Consider the following 17,083-nt stretch of genomic DNA (forward strand, 5'->3'; position numbering starts at 1 on the left):
TGTTTGACTTGGTCTACCCCTGCATGGCATGATGAAATAAAAAAAACATCCCTCTTGTCCACCCACCTGCACACCATCATCCCATCCCTCCCCGCTTTTCTGCTTTCTCCCCTCATTAATCTTTGCCCTAAAATCTCTTTTGGAAACCCCTTGGATGTTTTTCGAATGGTGCCACAGTAGTATGTGTTGTTGGCCAATAAGTCACTCACTAGAGGAATTGAAGAAAAAAAATTGTCTGCATAAACATGATAATATCCTCCCAAATAATTCCTCATCAAATTCATTACCACCCGGTGCGCCAAACCTCTCCCGTCTACATTATTTTTCCCCGTGTAAATATCGAACGCTAGACAGTACCCTGTCATGGAATCACACAGACACCAGATTTTAATACCCCACTTTACCGGCTTTTTGGGCATGTACTGTTTCCATTGGAGGCGGCCATCAAACTTAATCATTGCCTCGTCGACAGACAGGGCAGGCCAAGGCACGAGAAGTTTAGCGCAGTTTTCCTGTAGTACTTGGATGAAGTGGGACACTTTTGATAGTTTGTCAACAACCCTCACCCTAAACAAAGCACCTAGATCTGTTTTTTTTTTTTGTGAATGTGAACGAAGACAGAAACTCTTTATGACTATTTTTCTGCATGCTTTAAGGTAAACATCTCTATAAAAATGTGTAAATTTATCAGCAGGCACATTTACAACAGAGTATATATGTATTTGTGAAGTACAGCAAATTTCAGCAAAAAATTTAATACAAAAAAAAATGCATATAATTTTGACAGCTGCTTAGATTGAATTTATCTCCATGGAAACTGAACAGACACTATTTGGTGAGGAAATTATTTGATAGTATTGGAACTTGTGAAAAGGGAAAATAATACTTAGTGGCACTTGGGTTTATGGTTAGAAAATGCAGCAAAATGACTTATTTGTGAAACAGAGTTATTAGTTCTTAGATGTTGGTTTTTGTTGAAATCTGAGATCATTCTGTAAACGATAAGAGATCTAGAAGATTTAGTTTGATGATTAAGCTGTGACACAGCTTTAAGTCTGAGTTATGATCATGTGAGTCACTGACAGCTTGAGTAGTAAAGGCACATTTTTTCTCTTCAAATAGTGGCCCTCATGGGAAAGCATAATAGTCCCACCTCTAATTTCACAACTTCAAGGTTCAATTCAGCCTTGTAACTGTACAGTTACAATAGAGAATACAGAAAGCCTGAACTTGAATTTCCTTGGAACAAGGGAACAACTCATCCATGACTCACCAACAGTATTATTGCAGATGTTCAAGACAGAGGCACAACAAAAAGTTACTGAAAGGCATACAGTTGTTTTAAAAAATATACTTGTTCATGCATTCTTTGAGTTTCTGTCTGAGAGTGGTGGGCTGAGCTTTAAAGATATGGGTGAAGAGCTTGTGTATCTAGGGGGAGCTCAGAGTAAAGCTGCTGCTCCATCCCATTCAAATTCATCCATTCAGCTGAGATGGTTCAGGCATCTAGTTTGGATATTTTCTGACTGCTTCCCCCTTAAAGATTTTTTAGGCAGCAGGTTCCACAAGTGAGGGCCCTAAACCTGCAGTCTGAGAGGAAAATGCATTTTTAGGAGAATATCAAACTATGAAATCTTTCAAGATATGATGGGGCTTGGTTATTAAGAGATTTGTTTGTAAAGAGATGGGTTTTTTTTTACAGAGAATTTATTATTATTTTTTTTTAACCCCTTGTCCTGTCCAGCATTATGGCAGCAAAATTATAATCTGAATACTGTTTATGCTAAACATATTTGCTATGCCAGGGAAAGCTTTATGAATGTAAAGCTCCCCTTGATGCCCATCAACTGCTTATTTATTTATTTTTGTTACAATACTTAACATGTGATAGTGCCAAACCGGACCGGGAAAGAGGGAGAGCAAAGAAAAAGAAACGTAACACAAATAGGAAGAGACAATCATAGAAAACAATGAAAAATCAGACAACCGGCTGCTACACCTGTAAAAACAAAACTGAAGACAATCCACGGCCTTTGTGGGGAATCCAGCCTTAGAGCCACCTGAGGTCTGTTTCACAAAGCAGGTTTAGTGAAAACTCTGAGTTCATTAACCCTGAAATGAAGGAAACACTGAGTTTTCCGTTTCACAAAGGGAGGTAACTCAAACCAGAGAAAGAGGAGAAAACACAACAACTGCTTAGCGAGCATGCTACTGGGCTAATGACTGTGTGTAAATGTGTGTGTGTGTGTGTGTGCCTGAACATAGCACAGGTCCCACATGATAACCGTGCTTAATTATGAGTGCATAAGTGTACAGGGCCACAATCAAAAACAAAACAAAGTAGTCCTAGAAACCTGCAGTGTGTATAACAATGTCAACATGTTGATGTATATTTCTTTTTTATATAATTACCCATAATATGTTTAAAACATTACAATTTATGTGTGTGCCCCATATTTGTCATGTGGGACTGTTCTCCTTTGTCCTTGTACCTGTGGGGCTCTTTGAGTGCAGCACCTCCCTTTATAAGCCACCCCTCGCCCTAACCTCTCCCCTTTTGCCAACTGCACTTGATGGGAAAGACGCTGTATCGGGGCACACCACTCATTGCATATCTGTGTGTGCCGTACATGTTTCCAGAGTTTCCAGAAAATAAACGGAGATCGCCTCCGATGAAAACGTCGGGACCTGTGTCCGTGTGGTAATCAGTCAAAAAGATAATCACAACGCAGGGTGCAGATAAACACCATCGGTTACATCTATTCCTAAGCTTTTTGCCGTGACCTCATGGAAAAATGTCAGGTAAAGCTGCCAGAAAAAAATTCTTAAGGACCTGATGCTCAGCTGTGATGTGGAAAACAGATGTTCAGTGAATATTCAAAGTCAAAGTCAAAGTCAAATTTATTTGTATAGCACATTTCATGTACAAAACAATTCAAAGTGCTTTACATAAAATAAAAGCATTGCAGCAGGGAGTGGAAGAAGCATTAAAAATACATAAAAGAATATAAAGAGAAACAAATAAAATCATTTAAATGAATTTAAAAACAAGCAACAGTCCAGATAAATTAAAAGATATCTAAACCTAAAAGATGCCTAAACCGTTTTGGGATTTGTAAACCTCCAGACACTGACACAGTACGTCTGCTGGGCTGCAGTCATCTGGTGACAGAAACACATAAAATAGTGTATCGTCTGCATAGCTGGGATAATTGATGTTAAAGTTCTGTAATATCTGACCCAAAGGGAGCATATTCAAGTTAAACAGAAGAGGTCCAAGAATCGACCCCTGGGGGACTCCACAAGTCATGGCCACTCGTTCAGATTCATAGCTGCCAATTGTAACAAAATAACTCCGGCCTTCTAAGTTGGACCTGAACCAATTAAGGACCGATCCAGAAAGTCCAATCCAGTTTTCCAGCCTGTGCAACAAGATTCTGTGATCTACAGTATCAAACGCAGCGCTGAGGTCCAACAGAACCAGGACTGAAACACAACCTGAATCAGTATTCAACCTAATGTCGTTTAACACTTTGACCAGAGCTGTTTCAGTGCTGTGATGACGTCTGAAGCCTGATTGAAAGTTATCAAGACTTCCACTTTCATTCCGAAAGTCGTTGAGCTGGTTAAATACAACTTTCTCAATAATCTTGGATATAAAAGAGAGGTTAGAGACAGGTCTGTAGTTGTTCATCATAGAGGCGTCTAGAGTTCTCTTCTTCAGGAGTGGCTTAATGGCAGCTGTCTTTAGTGACTTGGGGAAAATGGCTGATGCCAGTGAGCTGTTAACTATTTGTAGGAGATCACCTTCTACTGAGGTAAAAACAGTTTTTAAAAAGTCGGATGGTATTATGTCCAGAGTGCAAGTTGTTGATTTCAGATGCCGAACTGTTTCCTCTAAGATTTTTAAATCAACAATATTAAATTGTGACATAACGTCAGAGTTTTTTCTAGGTTTTAGACACAGATTGGTTTTCTTGTTTGTCTGTGTTGCGTGAATGTTTTTTCTAATTGTTTTGATTTTTTGGCAAAAAATTTTGGCAAATTTGTTGCATTTCTATGTAGAGAGGAGGTCTGGGTTTGACTGTTTAGGAGGATTTGTGAGTTTTTCCAACCATAGCAAACATAGCAAATTGTTGACATTCTTATTAATCATTTCAGATAAATGCAGCTGTCTGGCCTTGCACAGCTCATCGTTATAACTACGCAGGCTGTGTTTGTACAGCTCATAGTGAATCTGAAGCTTTGTTTTCCTCCATTTACGTTCAGCTTTCCTGCATTGTCTTTTCAGGTTTTTGACCATAGTGGTGTTTCTCCATGGTGTTTTCTGTTTGCTCAAGGTGCCCTTGATTCATATCGGTGCAACAGCTTCCATTACATTCAAAATTTTCCAAGTTGAAATGATCCAGCAGTCCTTCAACCGACTCTGCGCTCATTGTTGGTAACATAGCTATGGCCTCCCTAAACTGAGCACTTGTTTTCTCATTAATGTACCTCTTCTTAACTGAGAAGCTGGTTGTTTGAACATTCTGAGTGATCAATAAATCAAATAAAATACAAGAATGGTCAGACAAGGCCAAATCAATAACCACAACAGAAGAAATATCAACACCTTTAGAAATGACCAGGTCCAGAATGTGACCTCGAAGGTGGGTTGGTTCTGTTACATGTTGCCACAAACCAAACATGTCCAGCACAGAAGACAATAGTTTGGCATTACCATCCGTCATATTGTCTATGTGAATGTTAAAATCCCCGGTCAAGAAAAAATGGTTAAAAATCAGTCGAAATAACAAACAATAATTCATCAATAAAACTTGCACAGTATCCTGGAAATCTGTAAACGATTAAGAACAGAATTTTAGGAAGACCCTTTAAAATAAAACTAAGATATTCAAAATAAGTGAAATAGTCAAATGAGATCTCTTCACACTGGAATGTATCTTTAAATAAGGCAGCTTCTCCCCCACCTTTCCTCCCATTTCGGCATCCATAAAACAAAAATTTGGGGGGGGGCTGTTTCATTAAGAACAGTAGCACTTGTGCTCTCTGTTAACCATGTTTCTGTTGGAAAAAGAAAATCTAAATTGTGTGAAATTATGAAGTAATTAACTAACAGTGACTTATTGGACAGAGATCTAATATTAAGTAAGGCTAGTGTTGTGGAGTTTACACTGGTCTCTGTTGTATTCTGAGTTGTACGTGGTATCGTTAACAGATTAGATAGATTCACCCAGCAAGTTGACTGTTTTCGATTCCTTCTTTTACTAACTAATACAGGAATCCTACTGGGTCCCAGCTTGTTCTCTTCTTAACCTTTATTTAACCAGATAAAAGCCCATTGAGATCAGGATCTCTTTCACAAGGGTGACCTGGCCAAAACAGGTCAGCAGCATGAGACATAACAGCAGCACAGCAGTACGTGTCAAACCAGATTACAAAGAATGACAGATAGAATAAAACAAACAATTTAGAGATGCAATCGTGATTTCATACAGAGACGTGGGAGCTGTAGCACAACCAACAATTTAGGATTTGAAACACAGGCACTGTTCAATGGATTGACGCTGCCTGTCTTTCAGGATAGAGCGGAATGCTCCAAGTGTGACTAGTTCAGAGAGTTTCAGCTCAGTCTGTAAAGTATTCCATGCCAAAGGGGCGGCAAAGCTGAATGCTCTGTAGTAGGACTAGTATAGCAGGGACCCTGAAAGTATCGTGGCATGTTATCTTTGCTTTGAACTCGGATGTTGTGCTGCTCCTTGAACATCCTGCACATCCCCTTGTGCCCTGCTCTGCCAGGACAGATGACGTTCGAGGAGGAGGTGCCCTGCGTTTCTTGGTAGGGTGGCCATCCGCCTCGACCAGCTGGGGTTTGATAAGACAGAAAAGGGGGGACAAAACACTAACACCATTCAAAGGATACCTGTTGGAACAGGGAAACACGAGTTAATGACCACAATAATGTCACATGTACATAATATCATTTGAGAAATTAAACAGGGGAAAAAGAGAGTAAAGTGAGGAAAGGTGTGACAGATGAGGCCCCCCAGCAGTCAAGGCCTATAGCAGCTTGACTATGGGATGTTTCAGGATCACCTGAAAGATCCCCAACTATAAGCTTTATCAAAAAGGAAAGTTTTAAGCCTGGTCTTAAAAGTGGAAAGGGTGTCTGCTTCCCGGACATTTACTGGCAGCTTATTCCACAAGAGAGGGGCCTGATAACTGAAGGCTCTGCCTCCCAGTCTACTTTTAGAAACTCTGGGAACCTCAAGTAAACCTGAAGTTTGTGAGCATAGTACTCTGTTAGGAAATATCTCATAATGAGATCTTTAAGATATAATGCAGCTCATTAAGTGTCAGGTTTGGGTGGGTAGACAGGACATGGATGCAGACTCAGAGATGTAAAAAAAAGCAAACTGGGTTTATTAAGCAAACAAAGGTTAAACAACAGGCGCGGCTGAGCCGGATGACAAAAACTTAAACTGTGAAACAAAAAACATGACTAAGGAAAAAACAAAAGAAACGACTAAGCATGGCATGGAATAAATACTTAACTTTAATGTGGAGCCGTAGCGCGGCATGAGGGGTGAAAATCAGGTATCAAGGCAGGTAAGGAGGGTAAGGATTTCACAAAAAGCCTGGAAACTAAATCGGGGACTGGGAGTGATTGGTGACTGGGTGCAGCTGGTGACAATAACAAAAAGATGAGGGGAATGAACTAATGATCAGGCATGGGAAGTGAGGGGAAAAACAATGGCAAGACTAAAAACAAGAACTCAAAAACCAAGACATGAAACCTAAAACATGATACAACAAAACTAAAAACATGGGGAAAATCCCATGGGCGTGACATTAAGAGCTTTATATGTGAGAAGAAGAATCTATTCTATACCATCTATAGAATGGTATAGATAGATTAATAGATTCTATAAAATCTATTAAATTCTATTCTGAATTTAACAGGGAGCCAATGAAGAGAAGCTAAAACTGGAGAAATATGATCTCTCCTGTTAGTTCTCATCAGAACTCTGGCTGCAGCATTTTGGATCAGCTGAAGGCTTTTCAGAGAATGTGTGGGACAGCCCAATAATAAAGAATTACAGGAGTCCAATCTTGAAGTAACAAATACATGGACTAGTTTTTTTGCATCACTCTGAGACAGGATGTTCCTGATTTTAACAATATTACGAAGGTGAAAGAAGGCAGTCCTGGAAACCTGTTTTATATGTGAGTCAAATGATCAATTCTGGTCAAAAATAACTCCAAGGTTCCTCACTGTAGTATTAAAAGCCAAGGAAATGCAATCTAGAGTAGCTATATAGCTAGACAATTTCTCCCTGAAGCGCTCAGCTCCAAAGATAACAACCTAAGATTTGTCTGAATTTAGAACCAGACAGTTCTGAGTCACCCATGTCTTAAAGACATAAAGACCTTCCTAACACGTCTGACCAACCTATTAGTTTCATCTGATTTCATAGATAAGTACAGCTGAGTATCATCAGCGTAGCAATGGAAATTTATGCCATGCTGTCTAATATTGTTACCTAATGGAAGCATGTATAAAGTGAAAAGAATCGGTCCAAGCACAGAACTCTGAGGAACTCTACAAGACTACAAGATTCTTCATGTACAAGAACAAACTGGAATCTATCAAATATGACTTAAACCAGCCTAATGCAGTTCCTTTAATCCCAATAACATGTTCAAGTCTCTTTAATAAAATACTGTATAACGTTATACTGAAAATAATACTAAATTCTATCAGATGCTTGTTAGTGAAACTGTGAAGCAAGTTCCCTCTCTTCCTCCATTCACTTATGACATTTGTATTTTGAGAAATGGGATTTTTTTGTTTTTATTCCAACTTTATCCTGCACAGGGTGTCAGGGGGTTGGGGAAAAGCCGGAGCCTATCCCTGCTACCATGGGGAAAGTAACAGGCTACATTCTGTACAGGTCAGCAGTCCATCACAGGGCCAACACACAGACACATGAAATAACCATGCAATGACATTCACTCCTAGATTCAGTTTGACAATTTACATAACATGTAGATTTTTGGACTGAGGTAAAAGTTCAGAGTACATAGAGAGAACACACAGAGATACAGCCCTTCCATGTAACAAATATACAAACTCGAAACAGTTTTCTTCATCTGAGATTTGAGCCAGGACCACTGCCACCCCCCAGCTGTCAGTCCACCAATCTTTTTTGGGTTTTCCATCAGATCCGTTCCTTGCGAGTTGCCCCTGGCTCCAAAAACCCAAGTTGGCAACAACCAAATGTCAAAGTTTGTACTTCCAAACAGCAGCACACATCCATCTTTTATATTCATTCAGCACCTTGGTGTTCTACACGCAGGTCCAACCCCACTCCTTTCTTCTTGGGTCTTTGTTACAGTTTTTCTCAATCGCTTTGGTACATTTCTCGAATCATCCTCAACATTAGCAAAACAGTAAGTGCCTTTCTCAAAACAATTCGCACAAATAGCAAATCACCATGGCTTACCAGCAAAAGCCAGTCTCTTGCTAAAAATCCTTAGTTCATCTCTCAAAAGTAAATATATGTGTCAAGGAACATGTCAGTGCCATCAGAATGACAATTCCTTGTGTCATTGTGTACAGATAAGACAGTCAAATTACTTAGTCATGTTGTCAATATAACAGTGTACTCTGGAGGGATGTTCTGATGTAAACTATGGCTAAAGTTTTGATGACAATTTTTGTAAATTTTGATTGTGGGAGATTGCAAGAGACTAGACAAGATTCACGTTTACTGTAATTTGTTGAGAGACCATGTCATTGCGATACAGAAAGGAAAAGACAGCACTACATAGCACAGAGAAAGAAAACGAAAGTAGAAATGTGAACGTAGGATAATTTCCTTTGGGAAAACTGTACATGCAGGGCTGTAGGAATTACAGTGCAGTCTTCCTAAATCTCCCGCCGTTCCTGTATGTTGGGCCACAAATTATCACCTACATCACAACAAATATCTTCTCTTGCGATGCAGCGTGGAAACAATCTTTAAGAGCGTCACACGTCGCATCCATGGCAGCCACAAGGGTCATCTGTGTATGTGGCTGGCGATCATATACTTTCCATCTCCGTGCTGAGAAAAATTCCTCAATGGGGTAAAGGAATGGGGAGTAGGGTGAGAGGAGCTCCATCGGCATCCTCTTGTGGGTCACAAAGCATTTCCTGATGATGTTGGAGCGATGGAAACTGACATTGTCCCAAACTATCACGTACTTTGGCAAGTCATCTCCAATCTGACACCTCTCATGTTCAGGGATGAGATCCCAGTGTGTCTAAAAAGATGACAAGATGCACTGTACTGTATGGCCCAATAATGGGAATATGCGTTAGCGCACCATTCTCAGAGATAGCAGCACCCTTGGTTATGTTCCTGCCCCATTGGCCTGTCACATCAACTGTAGCTGATGATATTTCGACCACGTCTTCTGCGTATCATTAGGTTGAAACCAGCCTCATCCATGTAGATGAAGTTGTGCGGTGGTTCACTTGCTTCCAGTTCCATTATATGCTATATCCAGAAGACACAAAATGAGTTTTATGAATTACATGCATTTTCATTTTGGACAAGATACAGTTACATCAAATGTATACGGCACATATCGCATCTTCTTTTCTACAGCCATAGCAAATGTGTAAAGGTCACACTTGCTGTACTGTATATCACTATACAATGTTGTACTGTTTACTGTGAGGTACAGTTACTGCATGCTCATAATACTGTAATATTATATGATGCATTACAGTGAGTCCACAGGACAACAGTATAGTGTCTATTGTTTGATCACATACCTGTTCTGTCGACGAAATGTCTAAATGATTGAGGACACAGTTGTTCCCCCGACATTGGGCTGCACCTTTCGACCAGCCTCGGCCATTGTAAGCCCATGATTGAGAACGTAGTCTCCAAGTGTGGCTCTTATCTCATCAGGAACGTGCATATGTCTTCGGCACCTTCCTGTGTTTTGCCTCCTAACTCCTCCGTCACACAGCCTCACTCCTCTTCCTCTTCTTCTTCTTTCTGGCTGTTGACCCCATCCAATTCCTTGTCCTTACATTGTCAGACATTGTAACATTGTGTTGTGCTCCAGCTATATACAGTATATACTTGCCAGTTGATGGTTCGTGCGATTGCACCTTTGAGCTAGTTCAGAAAACTGGTTGATCATTGGTTGATCTAATGCTTCACACATTTTCCTTCGTTAGAGAAAGCCAAGATTCACCTGGGAGCAATTTACTAATTCAGGACAGATTTAGAAAAAAAGATAAATGGAAATGTATAGAAATATGGTTGACATATTATGACAACTTGTTCAACCATTTTGCATGTAAAGACTTATGCGATGAACTAATACCTAAATGTTGTGGTGGGTGAGACTAGTCAACAGAGACACATTATAATACATTTTGATCAACGTGACATAAGCAATTGATAATGTAGGAAACAGCAGAGAAATGTACATAATCATTTGCATGATTGGATGATGGATGCATTTGCAAGTTGTTCAAAGGATGAGAAACTGCTTTTTTGATGTGCACAAGCGACACAATGATGTGAAGATTGAACAAGTAGTTTTGAGAATTTCAATTCTGATCTAAGAAATGTACCAAAGCGACTGAGAAAAACTGTAACATGACAGACCATCTTGGTGCACACTGTTTCTTAAAACAACTCTGTGGTAACACAGATGCCCAACTGAGGTCTGGTAGCTTTCAGGTCTTTTGGTTATCATTGATTGTCCTTTATCATTCTTTGCAGACGATATGTTTGAGGTCTGTTGCAAGGCGGAACAGCTTTCCTCTCAGTAGCTGTTTGTATATCGTCACGACTTCCCTATGGCTGGTTTTGTTGTGACATTTTTCTGCTGGTGGATGAGAAGATGTGAAGTCATCATTCTGTAAGAAAATAGAGACAGCTGAAAAAATGCTTGACAGCGGAGTTTAACAAACTTGTTTTTCAGAAAGCATTCAGACATTTGTGGAAAGGCTGTTGTGAACACCTCGATGCCGCTACTAACATCAGCTAACAACATTCGTATGACTGCACTTTGGGCCTTAAAAGTGGTTTCTGTATTATATGTGGTCTCATTAAGAGTTCTAATGACAATAAATTTACATCAGGACTAATTCTCTGATTATTGTCACTTTCTCTCTACTAATTGAATAGATAAATTATGTTTTAGATGAACTTACTTTCAATAAAGTGTGCAAAAAAGTGAAGTATCTAAGAATATAGGGATAGGACAAAACCAAGGAAACGCCATGTTAAATAAGAAATTTTGTTACCTCATAATGAGTTGGTCCTACAGGTTCTGATCAGCAGTTTGGGAAAATTTTATTCTATTTCTCATGCAGAACCCGTTCAAGCTCTTTCAGAGATGATGGCAACGGAAAGCAACTCGAAATAAGCTCGTTCCTTGCTGCTCTAAAATTCAACAATGTGTTTGACTATGTTAAGATGCAGTGATGGTGGGGACCTACTATTCCAAATCAACGCTGTGCTCTTCATGCCAGTTTTGAACTGTTTTAGCCGTGTGAATCAGCACATTATCATACTGGAAGATAGCACCACCACTAGGAAACATATCAAAAGCTTCTTTTGGTGATCTCCAAACACAAATTTGTCTTGAATAAGACAAAAGAGTGAAGCATGATTCACCAGAGAAGATAACAAATTCTTAATTTCATCCATTGCCCCTGTCTTGCCGTTTTTTCTGCACCATTCAGGATTAGTTCAGCATTTTGGTGAAAACTATAGGCTGATGAGATGCTGGTTCAGTTCTGCAGTCACTTTAGGAGCTTTAGTTCTTGGTTTTCTCAAAACAATGCAGTTGTCACAGAAATGTCTTTACAGAAATGTGCAGCAACAATTTTGGAAATCAGAATGGTTACATATTTTGACATTTCCTGAAGTTCAGTTTGCGATAAAGAAGAGGAAACCTGTTTATTATCTCAAATACACAATGTCGTCAGCCATGCATGTTAGATATTTGTAAAGAGCCACTAAAATTCTTATTTGTGTTCAAACATTTGCAGAAACATAGAGTATGAAATATCTCCTGTTTACTTTTTCTTTCGTTCCAACCCCTGTAACACTTTGAGCTTTATATTCTTACCCAGAATGCATTACTTTCAGGGTTTGCAGAAGTATTTGTGGGATTATTCTCAGAACCCTCAGTTTGATTTTAAATGCTTTGATCTTCATATGTTTATGAAACACATGGTGTTTTCAGATGTACCTGTACATGAACTTTGCTGACAATGTTCACATGAAATGTGATGCTGCGTTCAAGTCCCTCCAGCAATGATGCCTGACAATCCAAGCTGGTCTGATTCCTAACACGTTGCACACCATGTTGAAACACTTGGAGGGCTTCCAACACCTCTGCATGCTTCTGCTGGAGCTTAACATGAACACAAATACAATAACTGTCACAATATTCCAATAAAATGAATTGTTTATACCTTTTTTGTGTAATTTCTGGATTAAGAAATGTAGCAGTTAACAAGACTAACACTCTGAAGCCATTTTAGTGGTTCTTTGAACCTGCATTTGAGCAAAATGTTAACTTCAACAATGTTACCATGTTGTTTTTTGTTGTTGTTTTTTTGGGATTTCTATGCCTCCAATGACAGGACAGTTGGAGAGAGACCGGAAGCAGGAGGCAGAGAGAGGGGGAAGACATGCAGCAAAGGGCCGGCCGGAGCGGGACCCGAACCGGGGCCAGCTGCAGCGAGGACCGCAGCCCCCGCACACGGGGCGGCCGCCCACCGACCACCTACCATGTTGTTTTGAAGAAACAAAGAATATCACAGACAACAACAGAGGAGACATTGAATACCTTAAGGACCCATGTTTCTCCATTGCTCTTAACACCTTCAATGTTAGCTTTGAATCCTTGAACATTACTCCTTGCACCAAACTCATGCTGCCACCAGATCAGCAACCTCCCACCATAACTACAGAGGATGTTGAGAGGACCCTTCTGAAAGTAAAACCCTATAAAGCTGCAGTACCCAGACAATATCCCAGGCTGCACATCCAGAATGATTGCACACGTCAGCTCTCAGAGGAACATTCTCCCGCGAAAAGGTTCCATCATTTTTAATTAATCGCCGGTTTTACTGTCCCTAACACAATGTCGTGCCTGAATGACTATTGCCCACTTGCACTAACCTGGATACTTATGAAGGGCTTTGAGTGGCTCGTCATAGACTAAATAAACAGAAACATCAGCTTTGATCCCCATTGGTGTGCTTACATGAAGAACAGATCTATCTGTTGTACATCTGGCTTTCATCCATCTGGAGAACAATGACTCTTTTGTCAGATAACTCTTCCTGGATTTCTACTCTTAACACAATTATCCCACAAACACTAATACACAAACTGTAGACACTTGGACAGAGCCCATCTTATGCAGTTGGGTTCTGGACTTTTTAACGAACACAGGACAGACTGTCAGCAACAACATTACTTCCTCTCCTGTGTCTTCAACACTGGCTTACTTCAGCAATGTGTTCTGAGCCCCCTGCTCTTCACTCTGTTGACCTACAGGTGCTAAGCTATATTCTTGTACTACTGCATCATTTTCAGATGACGTGACTTATTTTCCATGACAGTTAGACATAGTAGAGGCTAGATGTGGAACATTTGGTAGTTTGATGCAGAGCTAAAAAAAAAACCTTCAGAAAGGTTGTCAGGAGACCTCTCACCTCCCACTGTTGTTAAGGTTGTCCAAAGTTCCAAGTACCAAGGGGCACACATCAACAATAACCCCAACTCGAATATCAACTCTGGCAGATTAATTAAAAAAGGCTCATCAAAATGATACTTCTGGAGGAGGCTAAAGTAGCCTGGCCTGTTTCCCACAGTCTTCACATCTTTTTACAGGTGTATTGAAAGGAGTATCCCCACATCTGTATCACTCTGGGCTACAGAAATCGTTCTGCTCTGACTATAATGTAATAATTTCACAGGTACCTGGAATTTCACAGGTGTCTGCTAACTGACCATACTACTGAATATATTAAATTTTGATGAGATTATTGAACCAGTCCCAAGATCATAGAACACTGACAGCTAACATGGTTAAATGCATGAACCACATTGCTTAAAAAGTGCTTGTAGCCTGCAGGGATGCAATATAAAATTTTGTCGAAAAATTTAAAAAAATACACTTATTATTTCAAGTTTAGCTCATCGTACCAACTGCTCGTGCACATTCTGATAAACTCTTTAATCGTGTTTTTGACAGCAGCATCCTTCACAAAACTGTCTGCCAAGTTTACGCTACACTGTCATTAATGATGCGGGCACACTCATTTTCTATTAAATTTTATCAGAACTTGTGTAGGCATGAATTTAATGGAATTCCATGTAGTAATTAAATGATGACAAATGGTAGAAAAATTCAGTTTCCCGCTGTGGTTTCTGAATGTCATTCCCTACATTCATAAACAGTTGTGTCAGATGACAGTCACATGAGTCCATGGGAGGTTTTGAAATCATATCTTTCTTATTTCCGTCCACCGAGATTTAAGTTGGCAAGTTATAGCCAACATGAAAACATAAAAGAGGTTACTGAAAAGCACTTTGGCTTTTATGGTTTTTCTTGTCTTTTTTTGTTTTGTTTTTCTTTTCACAAGGACTCAAAAGCAATGGATAGGTATCCGTTGTTTGGTCATGATGAAAATGGCTTTGAAAATATGGCATACATTGCCAATAAAGAACAATATTCATGTTTCCAAGCAGAAAATTTTTTGGAGTTGAAGATTCTCTGACTTCACATCCAGTGACACACTTAGGTGAGTGTGGCTTTAAGCGAAACACCTCGATGACATAGATATGAACTCTTCACACAGCATGACCAGCACTGTATTAACTTTGTGCATTTCTATGTAAACACGTTTGTCATGTTGTCAGATCATAAAAGCTGATGTGTCTTAAGTTCGCTGTCTGTCTTTGTTTTCAACAAAAGTGTGCATGATTTTTTCCTCCAGTTAGTTAACAATGAGATCGCTGCTCTTTTTAGACTAGCAGAGCAGAACATTTTGGCATGCAAACAAGCCAAACTTGTTAAACTTCAGTTCAACAGAAGATGAGAAATGCACACTATTGGATTTTCTGTTTTTGTTTTCTGTTCTGATAGTTAGTTAGTTGTTGCAATCCACTACCAGATCTATGATTGACAGACAAACTTAGTGTGTGCCATGTGGTGGATGTCAGATGGTACTTACAGTTTTATTTTTCCATTCTGCTATGTTCATCCCCTCACATGGAAGCTGAACAGGAGAGGGCAGCACATCTGAGCCCACACAGTCTGCCTGAGCCTTGGTTTGTCACATGGATAGACAGATAGAAATGTTTCATTGTAAAAGCGGCAAAGAGAAAGACAGATTTCACATTCCTGATTTATTTCCTCACCTTGTTGTCAATCTTATCCATTATCTTTTTCCTTGCATTAAAGTTGCACCAAAAGTCAGTAGGTTTGGTGTGGACTTCTGGCAAGTTGGTGGAAACCACTCCTATCAGCAGCAGTAGGAGTCCTGGAGGAGCACATGCCAAAAAGGACTGAGGAGCTGTCATCTTGCATCTTGCTTTACACAGCAGCTGACAAAAATTAACCTCCCTACATATATTTTTGTACAACCTGCTTCCCCTTTTATTGTGCATGATCCCTCTCCTTTCATTGAAGTCAACAGCTTGAACTGCATCACATATTTGACATCTTATCTTGCCAAAATTCCACCCACAATCTGTGCCCCAACAAGTTTTACGTCTGTATGTCAATGACTGCTTCTACTTCTGTTATCGTCATTTGTGAAAGTTGGAACTGATTTTAAAAAAGTTACAGAAATAGATCAGTAGATTGTAATCATACTTCTCTGGCTAACATTACACCATATTTGATTTACTCATATCAAAGAGGTGTACAGAATCCCTTCTTGAACTGAGGCATTGTACTAAAGCAGTCATCTTAAAAAATTACCAATAAGTTACAGTATGCAACATCAACACTGACATCAAAGTAAGATGTTTATACATCACACTGAGTGTGTACAAACAAAAGTGAAACTCATTATAATCAAGAGCTTCAATACACGCCATGGGTCGAGGCAGTGAACTTACTGCTATAAGCCATAACCCGCTCCTCCTTGATGCATGGTGTCCCTCAGCTGTAGACTCTCAACCCGCATTGCTCCTTTTCATTTATCTGCAAAAATGAGCTGTGATTGCAGTTATGCAAAATCATTCCATTTTTGTCAAAACTCTGTCTTCTATCTGTAAATCTCAGGCAGAGTCCTCAATCACATTCACAGGTGACACCCTTCCTCTGTTGCTTTCTTGTTGAGAGTGCCTTAATAAACTGGTGTGTCCGGAGTGCCGTGTGGTTGCGCAGAGAATGTAGGCTTTGTGTTTGATTTAGCTCAAAGTTAATGTTTGATCCTGATTCTCAATGTAAATAAGACCTGGAACGTACTAACTCAGTAGGACTCGTCCTGTTTTTCACAAAGTATTCTTCATTTCTTCATGGCTGTCATTTAGCTCCATCTGTTGGTTCATATGACACTAACTTAGAGAGAGGTTACGTAATGGCAACAATAGATAGATAGATAGATAGATAGATAGATAGATAGATAGATAGATAGATAGATAGATAGATAGATAGATAGATAGATAGATAGATAGGCAAGGCAAGTTTTTTTGTAGAGTACAATTCGTAAAGAAGGCAATTAAAAGTGCTTCACAGCTACATAAAATCACAAGAAAGAAAATAAAATCATTCCATAAAACAAATAATAGCCTCATTAGAGCAAGTATTTTGGTATGTTTTAGTGTTTTAGAAGAAAGACGACCCAAAATACGCTGCATGTATTTCAAAATTATTGGGTATTAACAAGATAGTTTGGAGACGAGAAGAGACAGAGTCTAGGCAAGGCCAGTTTATTTGTAGAGCACAATTCATACACAAGGCAATTCAAAGTGCTTTACAGCTACATAAAAATACAAGAAGGCAAATAAAATCATTGCATAAAACATAAAAA

The 17,083-nt window shown here is 39.5% G+C and overlaps 1 protein-coding gene across 1 annotated transcript; it reads right to left on the reverse strand.

The window, feature by feature from the left end:
- Positions 1-6,353: 6,353 nt before the first annotated feature.
- On the reverse strand, positions 6,354-16,638 carry LOC142388625 (thrombopoietin-like). The gene is made up of 6 exons (XM_075474097.1): positions 16,167-16,638; positions 15,462-15,583; positions 15,275-15,367; positions 12,274-12,438; positions 9,827-10,930; positions 6,354-9,545 (listed from the first exon to the last, which is right to left on the reverse strand). Exons 1-5 carry the CDS (start codon positions 16,177-16,179, stop codon positions 10,781-10,783), a joined length of 543 nt encoding a protein of 180 aa, XP_075330212.1. The 5' UTR covers positions 16,180-16,638; the 3' UTR covers positions 6,354-9,545; positions 9,827-10,780.
- Positions 16,639-17,083: the final 445 nt, after the last annotated feature.

This window comes from Odontesthes bonariensis, chromosome 9 (genome assembly GCF_027942865.1).
Source record: "Odontesthes bonariensis isolate fOdoBon6 chromosome 9, fOdoBon6.hap1, whole genome shotgun sequence".
NCBI lineage: Eukaryota > Metazoa > Chordata > Actinopteri > Atheriniformes > Atherinopsidae > Odontesthes > Odontesthes bonariensis.

Bases quoted from the DNA above. Each gene is read 5' to 3' on its own strand.
- LOC142388625 (XM_075474097.1), bottom strand. The intron at 12,439-15,274 runs GTAAGTACCATC...GTTCATGTTAAG, and splicing joins CAGAATGGAAAAATAAAACT to CTCCAGCAGAAGCATGCAGA. The intron at 10,931-12,273 runs GTACATCTGAAA...ATTTTCTTACAG, and splicing joins TCAGCAAAGTTCATGTACAG to AATGATGACTTCACATCTTC.